Source organism: Sardina pilchardus, chromosome 5 (genome assembly GCF_963854185.1).
Source record: "Sardina pilchardus chromosome 5, fSarPil1.1, whole genome shotgun sequence".
NCBI classification, from domain to species: Eukaryota; Metazoa; Chordata; class Actinopteri; order Clupeiformes; family Clupeidae; genus Sardina; species Sardina pilchardus.
In genome coordinates this window covers 26,157,918-26,180,771 of record NC_084998.1, presented here as the reverse complement: position 1 = coordinate 26,180,771, position 22,854 = coordinate 26,157,918, and the positions used below count along the sequence as shown (strand labels likewise).

The 22,854-nt window shown below is 43.0% G+C and overlaps 1 protein-coding gene and 1 long non-coding RNA gene across 3 annotated transcripts in view; both read right to left on the bottom strand.

Moving 5' to 3' along the window:
• Positions 1-20,030, bottom strand: part of arhgap20b (Rho GTPase activating protein 20b) — a 33,265-nt gene extending 13,235 nt beyond the window's left edge. For both annotated transcript variants that reach the window (XM_062537063.1, XM_062537064.1), the window contains exons 1-8: positions 19,845-20,030; positions 16,383-16,465; positions 9,218-9,388; positions 7,479-7,628; positions 7,154-7,195; positions 6,752-6,833; positions 6,452-6,529; positions 3,372-3,438 (exon numbers count right to left, since the gene is read on the bottom strand). In XM_062537063.1, the coding sequence (XP_062393047.1) occupies positions 3,372-3,438; positions 6,452-6,529; positions 6,752-6,833; positions 7,154-7,195; positions 7,479-7,628; positions 9,218-9,388; positions 16,383-16,465; positions 19,845-19,919 (748 nt within the window). In that variant the 5' untranslated portion in view covers positions 19,920-20,030. The remainder of the gene's footprint in view (positions 1-3,371; positions 3,439-6,451; positions 6,530-6,751; positions 6,834-7,153; positions 7,196-7,478; positions 7,629-9,217; positions 9,389-16,382; positions 16,466-19,844) is intronic.
• Positions 367-1,989, bottom strand: LOC134080594 (uncharacterized). The gene is made up of 3 exons (XR_009939233.1): positions 1,845-1,989; positions 843-1,035; positions 367-563 (listed from the first exon to the last, which is right to left on the bottom strand). It is a non-coding gene; the product is annotated as an uncharacterized LOC134080594 (long non-coding RNA).
• Positions 20,031-22,854: the final 2,824 nt, after the last annotated feature.

Below are 22,854 nucleotides of genomic sequence, written 5' to 3'. Positions count from 1 at the left end.
GTTGTAGTGTAGTGATTTTGGCCTATACAGGCCTCACTGAACCAAGCCTATTTGAAGTTTGCCACAGGAAGCAAAGAGAGAAAGTGGGATGTGTTTTTATGTCTGTGTAAGTGCACTTATTATACTGCACATCTGATCAGCTGATCTGTAGGTAAAACTATATGTGCCTGGAATCAAATTTAGTTACGTATGTTTAAGTTGTTTTTTAACAGAAGACCATAGGTGTCACAAAGTCAAATGAAATACCCCAAATGTTATGAAAATATTCTTGAAAAATTGTCTTTCATTGATTCAGATGTCCTGTATGAACAAAGACAAAAAGCCCAATTACATCTAATTATATGACATTTAATTAGACAAACACAACTGGGGGTTTTAAGACAAAAAACAATGTGGCTTTACAACAAAAAACACAACTAAAAGGACAACTAGTGCCTTTCATTTGCCAACCCTGTCCAGCTTGTCAATAAGAAAAGACATAGTAGCATCCAAAGCTGGAGATCCAAATTGATGATTCCGTCAAGGCTGCTTTCAGGTTGATTTGTAATTTCTGAAGTGTCTTCCTGTAATGAGGATACGCAAATGTTACGTAAGAATATGAAAAATAAGACTTTGAAGAACAAGAGTGCATTTTGTCTCATTACAAAAGACAACTTTGGATAACACTAGACAGTAACAGTAGTTTTCATGAAATCTAACAGGAAGACTTCAAAGAACAGTGCATTGCATTTTCATGCAATAAAGAATAAGGCATAAGTATAAAACAGTAGTGTGGGTCAGTGTAACTGGAAAATGGAAAGTGTAGTGTTAGTCTAGGATGGAAGAACACTTAGTTACAGTACATCAGCACATGCAGCATCCACTCCGTCACAGACTGTGTCTGTCAGCAGTAACATCCAATGCCAGTCTAGTGGCAAAACCATTGGCCAGCTCCTTTGCTTCCTGCTCTGACAGGGCGCTGAATATTGTTGTCCTTGTTTTTTTTCTTTTTGGGTAAAGCTTTTACGATAGCAGGCACACTCTTTTTTTGCGTCCCTGAAAAGAACAGTAATTGTGCAATGTTAGGAAAATGTTGCTCCTGGGTCAACATGGTAACATTAGCCCAGGCTCAACAAGAAAATGTTGCTCCTGGGTCAACATGGTAACGTTAGCCCAGGCTCAACAAGAAAATATTGCTCCTGGGTCAACATGGTAACGTTAGCCAAGGCTCAACAAGAAAATGTTGCTCCTGGGTCAACATGGTAACGTTAGCTCAGGGTCAATGAGAAAATGTTGCTCCTGGGTCAACATGGTAATGACGGCCCAGGATCAATGTTGGTCCGGGTTGATCAATGATGAACCTGTACTAACATTGCCTCAATAGCACCCTCCGCAGATCAAAATAAGTATCAACTCTTAATGTACACTAAATAAAGATTTTAGCCCACTAATAAGAGACTAATCGGAGAATAGTAGTCCAAAATCTGTGCTTCTAGCCAAGTAGCCTAACTGACTAAATCTACATGACATTACGAATTCAAACATATTGAAAGGTTAAAATAAAAGCTTGTGGTAGTTTACAAATTGCTATTAACAAGCTCATGCTAAAATTTCTAACAGCTATTGAGGAGTAAACATACATGTCATTACAATATTGCCTGAATTTGACTGAACACTATGCTTACCATTAGCAGCTAACGGATATCTTTAGATATGGGCTATAACAAAAAGGTGAATTGAACTCGAAAACTCCTTACTAAACTGGCACCAAAACAACATTCTTACAATAAATAATTTTGAAAATGCACATTGAGTCACTTATTTTACATGGGAAATTGTTGAGAAGAAACAGTGCAATGACTTACCTACACAGAGCTGGAAAGATGTTGATTTCGGGAGGGAAATTTTGAACAGGGGGTGAAGTCGCACATTGATGACATCACATAGCAGCGATTGGTTAACAGAGTTGTTGGACCTGGAACAACTTTAGGCAGTTGTCCCTGGAACAACGGCTACTTGAAGAAATCAGGTTCACCTGTCTCTTTATGGGAGAAAGTCCCACCACTCCGACATTTTTTTTTTTCATGGTCGCAGTGGCGGTATTGAACTATTTTTTCAAACAACGTGCCATTCCGACATGAGGTCATTAATAGGCTATAATGTCATAACTATATCCAATTGTGTAAAATAATAAAGATTCACATTTAAAATGTCATTGTGAAGACTTCTTGATGTGTCTGTTGCGTGCACGACTCGAAGAAGTTCTAGACATGGCAAGTTTTCTTCTCTGTCTCATTATTCCCGGACTAAGTGGAGCTAAATTACTGTAAGTTATTATTTTGCTGTCACTTCGTCTGTTTTATGGCCTAGAAGGTTGTATTTGGTGATAGCTCTAGCTCTTCTCTTTTATCTGACATGCAAGCTGTATCTTTTTAACCACGGTTTCACGAGTAAATCAAACGAAATAGCGGTAGCCGAATCTATATGATTCTTATTTGTTTGTCACTTCGTCTGTTTCTATAACACAAAAGGATCGATGTGTTTGGTATCAATGGAAAGCTCTGTTTCTCCTCTTTCATTTGATATGCGTGTTATGTCTGTGCAATGCCTGGTCCCGGAGTAATTCAAGCGAGAGCAGTGGCTGCATGGGTGAACGCAGAGCAATAGACTGTAAATATGATACTTTCATTTAAATGATTTTATTTTTTATTTGCATACTTGATCGTACAGACACGGGTCTAGTCTCGTTGGAAAGCCCCGGTTCTGAGCTCTTTCATGCAATATAGGTCTCGTCTTGCTGTGACTAATAATCGCGGAGCAATGTAGGCTAACAGAGAAGAATGGGTGTGTTTTTTGACGCACTTTGCGTCCGTCGGGCTCATAGGGTCCGTTAAATTGACGTGGAAAAAATAGGATTTGTAAACTGTCGGAATGGGGGTACTAAAATGTGTCGGATTGGCAGCATGTCGGAATAACACCATGTCTGAATAGCGGCATGTCGGACGAAAGGGATGTCGGACTGGCAGGATGTCGGACTGCCGACATGTAACCGGGCAGCACATTGTTCACTTGCAGCCTTGAATACACAAATGATTTAAAAAAGCATCTTTCATCGTACCCAAGGATGCACAAAGTGGACAGCTGTTATTGAAGGTTTCAGTGAGCAGTAACGGTTCTGAGAGATGCCCAGAGAAGGAGCATTGGGGATCTCTGATGAGAGAGCGTTCCAAAGATTGGGGACTTCCGACAGATATCTTCAAGTGGCCATATGTTTATGTGTGTGTGTGTGTGTGTGTGTGTGTGTGTGTGTGTGTGTGTGTGTGTGTGTGTGTGTGTGTGTGTGTGTGTGTGTGCGTGTGTGTGTGTGTGTGTGTGTGTTCCGTGTCGCGTACCGATGAGGACACACGGAGCCTCCTCCGCCGCCGACTCCACCCAGAGCTGATACTCCGCCGGTGGTCCCTGCGGGGGAGGGAAACGGGCAAGGCTAGTTAGGAGACGGGGACAGGAAATGGCCTCGTATATCGGCCACAGCAGGAAGCGCCTGAGCAGAAAAAAAACAGGTCAGGAAATGCCTTCAGAAAACATGAAGAACAACAAGCCTGTCAATAAAAGTCAGTCTCTGGGACAGTGTGGCATGGTGAGATAACCGAGAGCAAGACACAGAGCAATAGAGAGCGAGGGAGCAGGGGTTGGGTGAAAGGGTAGACCTTTAAAGGAACCGTATGTAGGACTTTCGCCAAAACTGGTACTGCAATCACTTTCAAAATGGCGTAGAGCGGTGTATACTAACTAGAGCAGAGCAGCTGGCAACCCGGATGCCGAAAAACGACTGACTTATTAGTGTAGATAGGTGAAGGGTGGCGCATCAGGCTAAAACACAACGTGTAAACATTAACATCAGTTGGGGGCTGCGGCTTCACTTTTTAAAACGACAATATCCTGGCCGGACAACTGTTGTCAGTGATACAAGTATTTGAGTAATGAACATGATTTCTTAATGTGTGACATCAGAGCCATTTCATGACATATCAGAGCCATTTCATGAAACACATTTCTTTGGGGACCCAGGTTAGAATCTGACCTGTAGGTGCGGATCAACGCATAGGCTAGATATGGCTGCAGCCCGGGGGCCCCCATTGGCCATAACATTTACATAAGAGAATGAACATTGAACTTCATTGGTCCAAAATAAATATAATAAGTAATAGTAAGCCACTGATTGGGTAAATATGGTGAAGTTCATAAGGTCAAAATATGTCATTCATGTTGCAGTTCAGTGAGAAAATTGCCGGAAAGAAAGTATGAGAGCGGGGCTCAAAAACGAAAGGCTGCCAGATTGTCATAATGTGCTGTCTTTGTTATTGTTGCTTTTGATCAGACAGATTTTAAATCTCACGTGGTGGGTTGGACATATTGTAGTGTCATCAACATCTCCGCCCATCTCACACGAGAGCCGACACATTGACCGCTTGGAGGATTTACACTGCAACGGAGACGTCAATAAGTGTGGGGATATTTGGGGATATAAGTGTGGGGATATTTGTGGGGTGAAATCGACCCCCAATATCCCGCACCCAGTAGGCTGTGAAACCCCAGACCAAGCAGCGAGAAAAACGGGCAAATTAGTCCAGTGTGAAAGCCCCTGATGTTAGAAGATCCGTTGGTGTGGTGGGAACTCATCCAACTTAAGCAGGGCATATACACTGTGCGATTTTTTCAATCGCGGCAGTCAGCTGCTGCTCATACTGTACGAGTGAATTCGCAGGGGCAGCTCACGATTCCTGTTCTCACACTACACGATCCGATGTTCGGAAGGGATCTGACTGCTCACACTGTGCGCCCATATCCAACTTGTCGGACTCGATCTATCTGGAACTTTATCAGCTGTGCTGCCATGCGGCCCTGTGTCGTCCGTATCTGTGTTTGCGCATGTTATGTGTAGTGTGACAGGTTGAGGTAAATCGGCTCGTAACACTGCTTCAACAGTGCGATAGACTCAAGAGGAGCGACCAGGATTTCAAACAGGTTTGATATTCTCCCAATCAATCGGAAGGTGGTCGGGAGGTGGTCGGGAGGTGGTAATGGAGTGTGTTTAGTCCGTACATGTCCCTGCATATATGTTTGAAGACAAAATAGAAATGTATTAGCCAAACCATGGGTGTCTTTGGTTCAATGACCAACTCATTATTTCCACTATGAAGAGATGCCAGCCCATATGAGTTGTGCTCCATACATAAATTACAATAATACTCTTCTGCCTCAAAATGGAGTGAAACACTGTGTAATAGTTCTACATACTGGTAGACCTTAAATCGCCCCTGCTGACCTGAGATCCTTTCCCAATCCAACCCTTTCTCTCTCCCACTCGCTTCCTGCCACCCTACTATGTCCTATCTGAATAAAGGCAATACTGTACTCATATGTGTACATAAATGTGCTAGTTTTCACACGTGAGAAACAATCAATCAAAGCAACTTTTCAGTTTCAGTTCAGTTTCATCTCAGCAATAACATAATTAGTCCCAGCATTTCTAGCTAATCTATTTTTTGCTCTTTCCACACTATTGAAATACTGACTCTACTGGCTACTCTGCAGGAGGCAATGAAGATAGCAAATGGACTAAATAAAGTAACTCCTCTCCAGCAAAAAGCACAAATCAATCATCACCCAACGATGACAAATCGATTCCTTCACTCAAAACATGCACACTTCAGCTCTGCATTGAAAAGGACTAAAGGAGACACTACATTTTCTCTAGTGTATCTCATTTTATGCATGCTATCACATATAAAACTCAAGCTGAATAAACTCAACAACATGTATGAGTTCAACAAGGACATTCAAATTGTACAATTCAAAGATTCCATTCAACACAAAGGCCACCCTTTAGAAGGTTGGTAACACTACATGATTTATCATGAATTCATGCATGAATTAATTTATTATTCATGCATTACTTCATTCATTTATATTGTATGAATCATCAGGTTTTGGCATGCATTCATGACTTCATGTATGAACAACATAAAGTATTAGGTACGGTGGGTACATCATTATGATCTATGAATTTTTAAGCATGATCATCATGAACAAATTAATCTAAGGTTAATTACTCATGACTTTGTCATGTCAGTGGCCCCTTGAGTGTGTGTGTGAGTGTGTGTGTGTGTGTGTGTGTGTGTGTGTGTGTGTGTGTGGGTTGGTGGCCCACCAATGCAATAATCAACCTTGTATGAGCTTGTTCCCATTTGAGCATACTAAATGCTATATAGCAAAGACTATGCCACAATTTGACACTTTTTTAAGCAACTACATCTGGTTTAATCTTAATCTATACATACCAACCCAACGTGACTGTTAAAACATGTGCGCCACTGGGCTGTGTACTAAGCTCTCCCCTGTGCACCCCATGCCAGGAATGAGACATCAACCCCCTTGATGCTCCTGCCTGGAACACACACTATCCACTTACTCTTAATGCACATTGAAGCACGACTGTCTGGATGATCTCATCAGCCGTGGCACTGCTGTTCAGTTGAAGTGCAGCAGTCTGAAACAACAGAGAAGAAGATGTTCTGAATCTCACACTGACAGACTTTGACAAGATTTGGGAAAGATTGTAGTCTTTTGAGTAAAGTACAATCTTTCAATAATCTTTCCCAAATCTTGTCAACGTCTGTTAGTGTAAGGTAGGCTTAAGGTTTGGAGCCTTTTGTTATGGGGTGTTATTGTTATGTATCTTATGAATAATGAACAGTCCATGCTCTCTTACAAAGACCCGATCATCCAGCAGCACTAGGAGTCCCATGGCAATTTTAGACGGGAGTTCATCTTGCTTGGATTTAACGATGTACCTGAAATTGTGAAAACATATTGAGCAATTAGAATGATTGACTGTTACAAAACAAAATAAAGGAACTGTATTTATTAGTGTTAACAGGAATTTTAATTGTTGAATTATTTTGATGGTGTATGATCAATATGTATGTGGCTGTGACTATCATAGTTGTCAAATCTGGTGTTTGGCTGGAATGAGATGTTGTGAAGTTATAGGGTTTGTGCATTGAGGAATGGATTTGGTAAGGCTATTCTTGCCTGTGCATAAGAGCGTGAGATTGATGCTGAAAGCGTGAGTGTCACGTTAGATGCGTTAGCAACCTTTAATTTAACTTACCATTTCAGAGTTGACAGCCATTTCTCCTTAGTTTCTGTGGAACTATTCAGAAATAACATTGAACGTTAAACTGGTTACCTGCAACTGAAGGCAATTATTATGATTCTGGTCCGGTCTGGAATGCATTACAGTATAGATGATTGGACACAGTTAGAGAGCTAGTAACCATGGTGACAGAAAGGTCACATGATTGACACAGATGATGACAGAAAGCTATATGATTCAGAGACAGATTTTCAGATTGTGAGAAGTGGAACGTCACAAAAGTCTAAGTGGTGCAACCAACGAATATAGGAAAGAAAAAAACGAACACACTCAGGCATACCTGAGGGTGACGACGTAATTGGTCGTGGGCCAGCCGATAACAAAGGAGTTCTTGGAGCTGAGCTTGCGCTCGGTCACCTGCTCCACGCAGGAGGCCAGCCACATCTCGCTAAGCCTCACCTGCGCCTTCACCTTAAGACTGGCCGAGGACCTGGGGGACCACAGGGGACACACAGCAGGGGACACACAGCAGTACTCACACTTAGACTCTCATCTCACACGCACTCCTGTGCACGTGGCCACTCTATATGAAAAGAAGCCCATTAGTGAAAGAATGGACCATGAACATGCTGCACAATTATCACCCGGAAAGAGGAAATACTCTTTTCTGAATGGCTGGTGGGGTGGCTATTCATTCGGAGCACCTATGAAGTAGATCTGGAACAAAAGGTTTAGGTTCTAGGTTCTAATCACAACTCCATAATTCCACAATTCCATGTGAATGGTTACTATAACAACCATAGTAGGACGACGGTTGAGCCTGGAAGCAGGCTTCGCAATAATGGAATCATCTGTATTCTGTAATCAAGCTAACTGTTCCATGTTATCGCTTTTAGGGCCAAAGAAAGTTGTGCAACAAACTGAACTAGTCGACTTCTTTTTAAACGGAGCCGCTTATTTCCTTTGTGTGCTATAAAGGCTATTGCTATGGCTATTGCATATAGTGGCAGTTGGCAGCTGGGTGATAAGCAGGGTAACGGCCTTCGAAGTGTCCTACTTTATGGCGTAAATGGACTCGCCCGGAGGCAATTCATCTCCAGTGCGCATCGGGGACTTCACTGCGGTTATGCTCTGAATAACTTGTCAACCTATTGCATTTTCAGTAGGGTCAATTGATGCACTTTCAAATGGTGGTATGGCCCTATAGGCCTTGACCCCTGGCCTTGAGGTGAAGAGGCATTGATCTGCAGGCAACAACCTCTTGTTCCAAAAAAGGTCAAAAGGTTGAATGTATAGTACATTAAGTTACTCTATTGGAAATGCACAAATACCCTGCATGTTCCAAGTAAAACTGTAAAACTGTAATAATATAGATCTCTATGAAGACTGCTTCAATAATGTTGTGTGTGTGTGTGTGTGTGGGGGGGGGGGGGGGTGGGTGGGTGGGGAGGGGGGGGGGGGGTATGAGGGTTTACATTAATAATGACCAGACTAGAGACCTTGATAGAGCCTCAGCCTTGTTACAGTTCAAAGCAACATCTCTTTCAAGTATTCCTCCAATCATTTTACTGTGTAGGGGTCTGGGCGATGGCACCTTGTGAATGCTGATTTGATATCAAAAGCACAACCCTAGAAATGGCAAGACGATGCAAAGTCACATGCCCAAAAGACGATTCTTCCATATCCTTCCAGATATCCATATTTGTAAAGAGGAAATTGAGTGTTTAGCTATGATATAGCAAAAGCTCTTTCCTGGTGAGGGAAGAGCCTTCAAGGCTCTGATATAATTTGCAAATTGTGCCAGCGTATATTTGTTGATTTGTATATTTATTTTGTATATTTATCCTATTAATGCAGAAAAAAGAAAGGATTATTCTATTATGATTGAGACTAATATAAGATTATCATGATGTCAGATCATATTATGATCTTAACTTTGGAAATAACTCCTTAGATTTTAAATTGGGAGGACAACCAGTGCTTAGCTGTAGAGATGAAAAGAGAAAATTACAACCCCGAAGAAATTATATTGACAACATTGAGTTTACTTCAATGAGACTGAAAGGTTGTTTTCCTCACTTGGACTTGGCAATGATGAGGACGTCCGTGAAAAGGAAGAGGTGCCTCTCCTGAGTTTGCAGCCCGTTGGTGAGGTAAACATGGTCCTCCATGACGAAGAAAGAGCCCTGGGTGACGGCCACGTCTGGCTGATTCACATGCCAAGGGCAGCGCTCCACGGAGATGCCAGCCCTGTGCGAGACAGAGAAGGCGAAATCAAGGCCACGGAAGACAGAAGTGTGCAATACAGAGGAGTGAAGTGGATCCCAGGCTGATGATAATCCTTTCGATCACTATGTGGACTTTTCATCAGCTACTCTGCTTCATGGAAGTGAAAGGCCTATTGTGGGCCTACTTGCCACATGTCCACAGGAAAAGTTAACTTTGACCAGGAAATGTAATCAAACGTATACATTGTAATGTCTTGATTGATTCACTCTGAAGGTCTAACTACAACATGGTCTCAGTCACATCAACAACTCACCATGTGATCAATATCAATGTAACCAATCACAAACTGGGTAGCCTAGGCTATTTATTAAGGAAGTTCAATGTTCTAGGACCCATTTTATAGCCAGAACTTTCACACCCTATTGTATTGTGATGACAACTGATTTCAATAGTATTCTGAATTAGACAGCTAAAACCTTTATCCTGAACCCTCTGTAGCTTTGGTAAGTTGTTTAATTTTTCAGATGAGCATAGAGTCCGGCAGCTCAGAGCCTTTTGATCAAACAAAAAGAGTACCAACGTTTGAGCACAGGGGCATCCAGGAGATGACCTCTCCTATGAAGATATGAATGTCTGCCGGAGCCCCACTGCTGCGTTTGGCCCCTGGGGGCCTCAAAGAGGGCTGAAAAAATGTGTTTGATCAAACATTCAAAAGTACCATTTCAAACCAATCTCATATGAACAGGTAGGTCACACAGAGTACTGAATGGCCCCTGCCAGACAAATGATATGCTGCGAAGGGCCCGGCAGACACCAAAAAAGGGCCCCTCAGATATGGCTTAGATCAAACGAAGGAGGTACCACATGAAACCACCTTGAAATGAAAAAGCACATCCCACCGAATCCAAAAATCACCATGCCAGACAAATTACTTGCTGCAAAGGGCCTGCCAGACACCCCTCAAATGCGGCCCCACTATACAATATTATACAATTGACATAGATTAAATGTTGAGAGTACCACTTCAAACAATTTCTGATCCAATTGTGCACATCCACAAAGTACAACCATCAGCATGCCAGACACACTGTCTGCTGCAAAGGGCCTGCCAGACACTCCTCAAATGCGGCCCCAATATACAATGTTATACAATTGACATAGATTAAATGTTGAGAGTATCACTTCAAACAGACCACATGAAACCACCTTGAAATGAAAAAGCACATCCCACTGAACTAAAAAATCACCATGCCAGACAAAGCACTTCGTGTTACTGTACATCCTGTGTAGACGTGCCAATGAGAGCCCTATAAATTGTCGTGTAGCCAGAGATAACCGGAGATCTGCGGTTCGAACGTCAGAATATGCGCCAAAACCTATTAGTTTAGCTATTAGTCCAGCAGCCCAGAGCCTTTTGATCAAACAAACAGAGTACCAACGTTTGAGCACAGGGGTATCCAGGAGATGACCTCTCCTATGAAGATATGGATGTCTGCCGGAGCCTCACTGCTGCGTTTGGCCCCTGGGGGCCTCAAAGAGGGCTGAAAAAATTGTTCGATCAAACATTCAAAAGTACCATTTCAAACCAATCTCATATGAACAGGCAGGTCACACAGAGTACTGAATGGCCCCTGCCAGACAAATTATCTGCTGCGAAGGGCCCGGCAGACACCAAAAAAAGGTCCCTCAGATATGGCTTAGATCAAACAAAGGAGGTACCACATGAAACCACCTTGAAATGAAAAAGCACATCCCACTGAACTAAAAAATCACCATGCCAGACAAAGCACTTCGTGTTACTGTACATCCTGTGTAGACGTGCCAATGAGAGCCCTACAAGTGTCCGTGCCAACAGTGGCTGCAACCTTTCTGATAGCCCATACACAAAGGAACTATATTGGACATATATTTTGAAGAGTTATTGTTAATATATAGCTATAATACATTTTTAAATAGGTTTCTCTAAATATATGGCAACATATGTTTTGAAATACATCGAAATATATGGGTGAAATACATATTTTTCAAAAATCAGTAAATCAAGCTTCTAAAACCATATACTTGTGCATACAATGAACTTGGGCTCTGCATTTATCCCATCCCCTTACTAAGCTGTCACTTCATGACATAGACGGCGTTCATCACCACATACCCATCTCCAATTGCGTGCACACAGCTGAACCACAAGCGCAGTTGAATATTGCGACATAAAAAAGATTAAAAGTTTAGTGACCATACTCTACATGATACTAAGATGTCAATGTGCAGCGATATACAGAGTAGGTCTAGTAGTTCTCCTAATCCACTTAAAAAATACTTCAACTATTTACTGCACGTACACTAGGGCCATGACTTATACCTAGTCTAGCAGATTGGGAAGTATATGTTGTGAAAGTGAAAATACAATATTAGAAAGGCAAATAAAACTTAAGGATGCTTTTGACATAGTACAATGAAGTTTCTCTAATTCATGCATTGAAGCACAGATTACACCTGCTTTTAACAGTAGCAACCAACATAGCAACCATTAAAATTAAGCATTTATGACAGTTTCCATAGGAACCAACATGAATCAACCAACCCTTTGCAATTATATAAGCACATAATGTCTGGAAACTGTTGACCTGATAAAAAAAAATGCAACTGATATCAGCTATTCTATAATGGGGTGAAATGGAAATTGGAAATGGACCCCCACAATGGAATTATCTAAGTGACCTTAAACCTTTGATTGGACCTGTAGGCTATATGAAACCGGAATTTCCCCAAATATGTACTTTCTCACATTTTCAGAGATAATCGTTTCAGTGATTAAACCTCCAGGCCACACAGACAATTTGATTGGTCAGAACAGTTCTGGTTCGGGTCTGGTTCGGGTATAGCGTCATGTTCTTTCATTATGCAATGTACTAAAGGTGAATCAATACAGCACTATGTGGGGACTATTTCAAGGGTCTCTGGTGGACCTTGAGCAGCAGACAATATGTCTGGCATGCTGATGGTTGTACTTTGTGGATGTGAACAATTGGTTCAGAAACAGTTTGAAGTGGTTCTCTCAACATTTCATCTATGTGAATTGTATAATATTGCATATTGGGGCCACATTTGAGGGGTGTCTGGCAGGTCCTTTGCAGCAAGTCATTTGTCTGGCATGGTGATTTTTGGGTTCAGTGGGATGTGCTTTTTAATTTCAAGGTGGTTTCATATGGTCTGTTTGATACTCTCAACATTTAATCTATGTGAATTGTATAATATTGTATATTGGGGCCGCATTTGAGGAGTGTCTGGCAGGCCCTTTGCAGCAGACAGTGTGTCTGGCATGCTGATGGTTGTACTTTGTGGATGTGCACAATTGGTTCAGAAATTGTTTGAAGTGGTACTCTCAACATTTAATCTATGTCAATTGTATAATATTGTATAGTGGGGCTGCATTTGAGGGGTGTCTGGCAGGCCCTTTGCAGCAAGTAATTTGTCTGGCATGGTGATTTTTGGGTTCGGTGGGATGTGCTTTTTCATTTCAAGGTGGTTTCATGTGGTACCTCCTTTGTTTGATCTAAGCCATATCTGAGGGACCTTTTTTTGGTGTCTGCCCGGGCCCTTCGCAGCAGATAATTTGTCTGGCAGGGGCCATTCAGTACTCTGTGTGACCTGCCTGTTCATATGAGATTGGTTTGAAATGGTACTTTTGAATGTTTGATCGAACAATTTTTTCAGCCCTCTTTGAGGCCCCCAGGGGCCAAACGCAGCAGTGAGGCTCCGGCAGACATCCATATCTTCATAGGAGAGGTCATCTCCTGGATACCCCTGTGCTCAAACGTTGGTACTCTGTTTGTTTGATCAAAAGGCTCTGGGCTGCTGGACTAATAGCTAAACTAATAGGTTTTGGCGCATATTCTGACGTTCGAACCGCAGATCTCCGGTTATCTCTGGCTACACGACAATTTATACACGGAGAATTCGCAGATCTTCACTTTGCCCGGAGTTTTTTTAAACATTCGGTTATATGCGTTGTCATGTGGATGACAGGTCCAAACGTAGACAAATACCTTCGGTTAAGCAGATACCCGGCTACGTGTGTACGGGGCCTCAGTCTAACCTGACTCTCGCCAGATCCTTGTAGTTCGCTGAGCTTCACACGAAACGCCTCTGGTGGAGCATGGCGGAACTACAAGGGTCTGGCGAGAGTCAGGCTAGTATCAGTCTACGGAGAGTAATATTAGGCTACATTGAGGTGAAACTTTTCCATATTAAGTGGAGTCAGTTTCACAAGGTTAACAGGGGTTATATAATCAATATTTTCAACAGCGTGGAAAGCATCAATTTTCTCCGACCACTTCAAGTTCCCTCATTGTTTCTGATGGGAAAAGATGACTATGGTGTGGCACTGACTGGCAGGGCAGACTCTCTTGGCCTAGTCTAAATAACAGACACCGTCTCCCAAATGCTCCAGGAGTCTCCAACACATTGCAACAGCAACTGACAGCAACAGCAATTACATAGGCTATATAATAATATATAATCTCCCGCAATAGCTGCAATTCCACAAAAAGCTTTTGTGAGTGGCATGCAGGCAAAACAAAAGACAACAAACAAGCGAGCGAGCGAGAATCCTTCCAGCTCCCTGTAATGAGTTCTTGCAGGGTGGAATGTCCAGAATACTGTAGCATAGCACTGAATACAAAAGGACTTACATTCAGAGGTGCCAATAACTGTTGTGCGTGTGTTTTTGTTAAACATGTTTTCATTTATTTCTTTGTGATATGTTTTCTTCTCAGAATGAATTTGCTTCCCCTGAGATCATATTTTTCTGATTCACTTCATTTAAAAGGAGTTAGCAATAACATAACACCCACACAATATGAAACGATTGGTAATATAAACACATTAATTTACTTAAAGAGGCTTTGCTATTCTTTCTCAAGCTCTATTATTTTCTTGGATATAAAGATGCCCAGCAGCAAGAGCAGTGTGTTTACAGATGAGTGCGGAGGCTGGCATTTCAGCCAGGAACGGCAAAGAACTGAGCTACAAACTATGCATAAAGTAAAAGGCCTGTGTTGATGACAGCCACACCGCTATGAAGGACAGTGCGAACCCAGATGAACCATGATAGCGGGTTGCATTATTGTCCTTGACAAACAGAGGGACTGAAAAAGACCGCTTCTCTTGGATCCGCTCACACCAGAGATATTTCTCCTGCGTAAGAACAGCTCAGCAGCGGGAGATAAATGGGGTTTGGACGCGCCGAAGAGGCTCGCGCTGGTTGATTTGAGGACGGTGTGACAGCCTAACCCACCCTGCTGTTTTTCTTTCGGCTGTTTACGTTAGCCTTTTAGACACAGCTAGCGCACAAGAGGCACTCGGACGCCAAATAAAGGCAGGAATGCCGAGGAAACGAGCGACTTACAAACCCCCACACAGCAAACCTTCACATGCGTCATTTGCACAAGTTACGGCATAGAGGGAGAGGAGGAGAAAGAGAGGGAGAGAGTGATAGAGAGAGGGAGTGTGTGAGAGGGAGAAAGACTGGCTGAGGCAGGCTAAATTTACCGAAACGATTTGGAGACTGTTGAAAAGAGAGGCCATGCTTGTGAAAGTGATGCACATGCATGTGTGCATGACCAGGTGTGAAGAAAATGAGAAGACGGCCAGGCAGACAGATGAAGGAGTAGACTGTCGGGTCATTGTGGGAGAGTCTGGAAGTCACCGAAGAGAAGAAGACACACACACACACACACACACACACACACACACACACACACACACACACACACACACACACACACACACACACACACACACACACACACACACACACTCACACACACACACACACACACACACACAGTGTGTGGGCATGTGTAAAAGGCCACCCATAAATGAGTTAGAGGGAGGCTGCAAGGCAAGGTGAGATTACCGAACAGGAGGAAAGACAGAAGACGGGTTAAGGGATCCAGATTGCATCTTTTCTTCCCTCAAATATCGCCGAACAAAAGGACTGATATGAAATGCCCCTGACAAAGCTGAGTATTTGATGGTCTTCTTGGAATGAGTGGGTAGAGGGGAGGCCTTTACAACCCTAACAATGACCATAGAGATGATTGATTCTTTAGCATGGGGTCATGCAGTCACTCTATAGCCATAGATCTCCCCTTCGATCATAACAGCCTCCAACTGGATATAGCAGAAGCCCATTCTCACATCCGCACCCAGTCAGTCACCTGGGCGCAGAGAGAGTTGACCTGAAGATGGCTGTGACACTAAACGCGTACAGAATGAATGTTGCAATTCAGTGTAGATTGGATCCTTCCATCAATACGATCTATAGTCAGATCACGGTAGTCACACTCAATGATGACGGTGCCCTCTTCAGAGGATCTACATATATCTGGGTATGATTAGCGCTGCCATACAGGAGAGGCTTCCCTCTTCTCATCTCTTTACTTCATTCACTCACTCACTCATTCAGCTTTGGTTTCATGTTCCTTCTATCACATGCATTCAGGTTTATCAGCTTTTTTGTCATTCCAACATGATATGTGATGAGATTTTAAAAAAAATGGAGGGAAATATTATCAAGTGTTCTTGTTCGTTTAAAGCTGATAAAACAGTCACATGATGGAAGCAGAGCCATGTTTCGGCATTTTCACTCATCATCCACAACACAAAACAAAACAACAGAGTGAGAGCTGAGTAGTAACTTCAAACAGAATCTCATAGGAGTCATGTGAAAGGGACTAAACCAGGCAAATCATGGGGAATGAGAGTAGGCCACATAAAAGCAAAAAATCAAAAAGGGGCAGGCAGAATCAAACGTGCATGTGTGTGTGTGTGTGTGTGTGTGTGTGTGTGTGTGTGTGTGTGTGTGTGTGTGTGTGTGTGTGTGTGTGTGTGTGTGTGTGTGTGTGTGTGTGTGTGTGTGTGTGTGTGTGTGTGTGTGTGTGTGTGTGCGTGCGTGTGTGCGTGCATGTGTGTGTGTGCGGAGACTGAGGCATTGTAGATGGTACTCAATGACCTGGTTTGTGTCCTGGGCTTGCTGAGAGCTCTGCTTATGACAGACTGAGCCGTCCTTCGCCTTTGAAGCATCGTCTTCATCTTCTGCAAACAAAAAACAAAAAGCTCAATGAATCACATTCATTTAAAGAGAGCCATCAGATAAGACTACTCCATGCACTTGCTGACTACTCGTATTTATTCTAGCAAATACTGAACATGGGCATCACCTCTCTAGAGGCCTTTGGAATTTGTTATCTTCCCCCTCTGACCCAACACAACCCTCTGGGGCTGCACTGTGCCCGGCATCCTCCTCTGTTTGTTCTTATGTAAAGTAAATGTCCAACACCCCTTCTAGGTTACATAATGAGCGTGAATTTCCACGAGCAAAATGTCAACAAAACACTACTGAATCGACTCCAACTCGTTTTGTGTTCATAGCAACCTGAGTTGCTTGTTGCTTTGTTGTTTGGATCTGCAATATATCATTTCAGACTTAGTCCAGTAGTCAAGACCTTCTGCCTTACAGAAACCTGAGCTGAAGGGGCTGTTCACACCAAGAACGATAACTGCAGTATAACGATAATGGCATAAAAGTATCCATTGAGCTGTGGCGATGACATCATGAAGAAAGATATTATTGGAGATCACGTCAGAACAATTTTGAGAACGATAAAAAGCTAACAGGCAAACAGAATCCATCAAATGTATGCTCATCATTAACTATAGCTATCTTTCCTTGTTTGAGTGGCCTTTAATAATAATAATCATAATAAATTATGAATATATTCAGAATTCAATCTGAAAATAATTTACGCTCAGATGAATATTACTTTGGAAACATAAACAAAATGTGATATCTAATTAAGACCTTGCCCTAACAGAGGTTAGTTGATTGCTATCAGGTCACAGATCATGTTGCATTCTTGTGCATTATTTCAATATTTATTAATTGATTAATTAATTCAAGTGCTTGCACCATTACTTCAAATATCATTGAGATGATGCCACAGACCAGACCTTCAATTTTCACTTTACATTAGCCTCGCCTGAATCTTTTTCTGTATCACACATGAATAGAAACAGTTATCTCCCCACATACTGTGTACTTTAACCACTGTATTTTGTTGACATTTTCAAAGGATGGTGCACGGTTGAAATCAAAATAGTCATTGATTTATATGTGACAAGCATACTCTGTGGAAGCTAGGGTTTATTTCTGTTTGAAAGCATGGCTCGAGGTACAGTATAATGTGGGTCCTGGTAAATTGTTGAAGCTTTGCACTATCAAAGTCCACCCCAGCTTTGCCCAGGCCTATTTTTCGCAGGGGAGATAGGATGCAAAATAAGACTGATGGGGCTTTTTAAAGTCCTAGACAAAAGCTCTCTCCAGTAGAAATCTCCCTTTAGTCCAGCACTAGGCTTAATCCATGTATGGGGAACTGGTCCATGGTGCTTGGGATTTCTCAGTATCTCTTCTATTGTTATTCAAATAACAAAGTGTGGATGTTAATTCTGAATGGCCTCAGCAGCATGGCAACCACTTGGCCATTTGTTTATTGGTGTATATCTTGTAAGAACATTGGCTATCTTCCCATTGCTATAAATTCCTGACCAACACAAACAGGTTTCTCAAGTCTTATTTGTTGTTGAAAATATATGAAAGCTCTTCAGACATACTGAATAAATACATATATCACTTAGAGCATTATTCAGACGTCACCGCCCACACCTGAAATATTCTTGGCTGCAGCAAACCAACATACACTTCTAGTCATAAATAAACTCAGTTGTTTCAGTCTGAGGTTTTGCAGAACTTCCTGCCTAAAGGTTTCTCCAAGCAAAAGGAAATGAACATAGATCTACACTGGCACAATTGGCAATCCAACTACTCCAGCAATTCCCACCATCCACTTGAATCCATTTCTTTCCCCTCACAATCTTTAATATATCATTTGCTCTCGTTCTCTCATGTGTTTCTAGTCCTGGGTGACGACAGAGACAGAGGTGTTTTTCAAGCTAAGGCACATTTGGAGAGATGCTGTAGCTCAAGTGCCCTGAATTAGCCTTGCAGGCTGGCTCGATCTGCCAATATGAGATGTGTGACTAGTCTGACCTCATATTACCAACACCATGGCTAAAAGTAACAGTACATATTTATAGAGCTCTTGTTTAAACAAGATCCCAAAAGACTCTCTGGAGATACATAGCAGGAACATAGAGAGTTAGTAGTGCACTTGTTTGTGTTTTTATTCCTTCATGTTAGCTATAGCTAAATAAGCTAAGTTTCATAGCCTATTAAACTATGACTACATATAGCCTCTAAGTTATTTTAAATCACTTTGGTGTGGATTATTCTATTATCATTTCCTTTTCTCATTCACAGGTACAATGTGTGGTGGCACTCATTGTTTCCTCCAGGGGAACAATAGCTAACAAGCAGAAGGCCTCCCATCTGGACCAGGAAACAGGCATTGCCGAACTTCTGCCCTACCACCTGTTTCCTGTTTTGAGTCTGAAAAAGCATAAGACTTTTTTTGAGAGAGCTTTTGGTACTGGCTTTGTTTGGAGTGGAGATTGACAGATCCGTAATGGGCTCCTGGTGAGTGGGAACCATGGCCCTACTACAGACTCCACATCAAATTGGATCGACACCAGCAGCTAAGGCTCGGGGCTCACAAGGTGTCTAGAGACAGAAACCAGCCGAGTAAAAAGAAAATGTCAATCAAGCAGCTCAGCTCAGGCAGGGGCCACCCCAGTGGAACAGCACCGGAGATTTAACCAGGAACGCCACAAAGACATAATGAAGGTCAGGGCTCCGCACTTCATTTCCCATCAACAGCTAAGCTAGCCACACAAAATTATCAGTCCATTGTTATCCCTGTCCTCCTCATTTTCACAACTCGATGATCTCATGCTGAGCCTGCCATGCTAATTTTTTGTCTCTTCGCTTTGACCCCAGAACAAGTGACAGCTATACTTGACTTGTTCTGTAGCATTGAATGTTATTCAGCTCAGTAGCAAAGAAAAGTCAAGCCTTTGTAACATTATGTTTTGTAATGTTGCATAACAGCATGTAAACTAAACTAGTTGCAAAACCACTGTTTTGTAACTAAATGTCAGGTAGACTTTGTGGATTTATCTTTTAAATCATGTGGAATGAACACATTTTTGAAACACCAATTGCAGATGTCTGTTTGTATGACATTTTCACGTTTTTTATCATGGTGAGATGCCCTTCAGCGATACCTTGCTCTTACCATTTTCATTTTCCTAAGCTTTTCTGATAGTCTCTCTTGGATAATTCTGTTTGGTGTCCTTTGAGGCTGACCTAAGTTAGTTGGCCACACATGCATGCACACATCCAGTTACAGACACACAGACACACACACACACACACACGCATGCACGCACGCACGCACGCACGCACGCACGCACACGCACACACACAGACAGACAGACAGACAGATTCATTATCACTTGCCTTCTTCTCATGTGTGCTGGCCTCCCCCCCCTGCTGTGTTGAGATCTGAGGACTGGCCTTGTGCTGAGGAGTCATCTTCAGTCCGGCCCTGACACCACCATCTCCCTGCTGCCCCAGCCACTTCACTCAGCTCAGCTCAGCTCAGCTCTCTCTCTCTCTCTCACACACACACACACACACTCACACACCCACACAGGCTGGAGTCAAACTGGTCTGGACACAGGATACTGGCACATCCCCTTCACCCCCCTCTGAAACCATTTCCTCCCTGTCTCTCTCTCCCTCTCTTTTTCACTCTCCCTCTCTCTCTCCCTCTTTCCCGGTCCTTCTCTCCTCCCATTACCCGTCTCTGTCCAACCCATCCCGTCTCCCAGCAGTAAGCTGCCTCTGCCTTGTACCCCCCCCCCCACCCCCACCCCCACCCACTCTCCTCGGGCATTTTCCTCCCACTTTTCTCCCATTCTCCTCCTCTCTCTCTATCTCTCTCTCTCTCCCTCTTCCCTTCTCCTCTCCCCAGAGTTTCCTTTGTGGTGACCAAATAAGGGCACAGAAGGACAGAGACAGACTCCCTCCAGCAAGCACCCAGCGACTCCCCAACCCTCCTACCCACCCCCCACCCACCCCCACCCAGGTTGCTCAGAACCTCGTCTCCACCGTTCCTCCACAGCGCACTCACTCTGCTGCAGTTCACTCCTCCACTAAACAGTCCAGCTGACGGCCATCTAGCAGCCCATAAATGCTCTTGCTTTTGTAAACGTTGAAAAGCCTGTGTTAGTTACAGGGGAAGCTGCAAGGCACTGTTGCAGCTAGGGAACCATTTTTCTTCTGGTGGTGGTGTGTCATGTTGTGCGTTCAGCTCCCTCCCTCTGTAGGTGTGTGGAGGTGGTGGGGAGACTTTTCATACATCTGTTGAGATTAAAATAAAATTCTCAAAATAAAATTGCATGTACTGTACATGATTAAACACCTTCACCAAACCCAACCCCTTAACCATAATGTTAGCAGAGGGTCAGCAGAGAGTTTTGGTGATGAACTAAGCATGTGTAGATAATCTAAAGGGGACAAGTAAAGTATGACTGCTGGATAGTTGATATAATTTGTTATCAATAAACAACCAGCTTCATGGCACGTTATAGCTAGACACACTCAGTATAAGCTCAGGAGGGTGCTAAATCTTCCTGAGTGTCACTATAAACTTTATGAATAAAGAATTGTACTCTTTCAAACTTAATTGCCCCATGGATGTTTTAGGCCAAGATGCCCTTCTTCAGTGACAAACATTATGTCTTCAGTGTTAAACATTATAACAACCTTATAACAGTATGAATGGCATTTCTGTCGTTGTCTGAGCAGCACTCTGTAATTTTGGATTTAATTGGATGACCTGTAGTCTAAGTAAGGGATAAAGGCCGACGAGGTGACCGGTTCGATGGAAATAATGGCTAGGTGGAGGTCTAGAACTCCAGCGACGTGCGAACAAATAGACCTGTAGTCTAATTGGATTAAATTGAATGACCTTTAGTCTAATTGGATATAATTGGATGAACTTCATTCATGCTGCCATGCACAACCCATGCAACACATACATGAAACGGTCACATATTGGCTGGATTCATTCAAAGAACGTCTTCACACGGCTTAGTTCAGCTCATGCTCAGACAACCGCGGACGCTGGTTTGACCCAGGTCCTCTGTTCATCAAGTCTATATGTGTGTGTGTGTGCCTGTGTGAGTGGGTGGCATGTGGGCGCTCGGCCACCGAGATCAATTGCACAGCGCTCTGGCTGGGGCTAGAGGGTAGGGCAGAGTTCAGCTTGGAAGTCTATACCCGAGACATTTATCACATGAGAGTAACAACTTTCACATTTAGCCTACATTTGAAATAGACTTTGCCATATCTATGCAAATATGAAGCTTAAGAAACCACATGATAATCCTTCAGATTTCTGGCCCCAGAGTAAATTCAGAGTGATCTCTTCAAAAGTATGCAAAATGCATCAGCAAAAGCCAAAGGCTTGAAGTATAAAAAAAGAAAAGATTTGACACAATTCAACAAGACAAACGTAAGGGGGGGAGGGGCAGTCAAGTCACCACACAGTGATCCAAAGCTCATAGCTTTTTTTTCTGTGTACTACCCTCCTCAATTTATGCCATGTCTTAAGGGCCCTATTTGACAAATCCCATCCCATTTTCCCCTATTGAAATGTGCGCTCCTCTCTTCTCTTTTCTCTCTAGGCTGTTTTGGTTCAAATGGGTGCAGCGATGGTGATCAACGGTCCCCTCTGTGGCAACAGCCCTTGGCGGTTTTGGTCAGCTAACTTCCCCTTGAGGCATCACTCAGCATCACCCACCACTACTGCTGCAGTCAGGCCTGTGCTGCGTGCTGTGCTGCTCGGGGCGGCTCGGCGTGGGGAAATCCTGATTGCGATCGCCACATCTGATACAACTCTCCAACTGTCACTTCTGACTGCTACACCCTTCAGTCATGTTCCACCATGGCCTCACTGAGAGCAACTGCAAATTAAGTTGCTCTGGCTGTGCAGTCTCCCCATTGTGAGTCAAATTCCAACTCTACAGCCATCACTTCAGACAGACTAATGACTAGGGTGGTCCTTCTGAAGTCTCCAAGTGTCATGCTAAACCCTTCAAATTGTTCCTATATATAAGAAAATACAGCATACCAAAAAAAAAAAAAAGATTGACTTGATAAGGACCACCCTATTAATAACTAATGGAAGCAAGAGCACTGACAGGGTGAAAATAGCTTTTCGTTTGTGTCCAAAGCTGACACTGTAAACCATAAAAGCCTCACGCCAGTGGAGGTCCTGGGAGTGACTGTGTCGTGTGACGTGTCCGGAGCAGGAGATGCAGTGGTAAAATGTCAGACATGGGTAACTATGAATTCTGTCATCTCGGTGAGGTGGACTGTGCCATGCGGTGTCGGATTTTTAATACAGGCATTCAGAACGTGTCTGATGATGGTGGAGTATATATACGATACCAGTGATAAT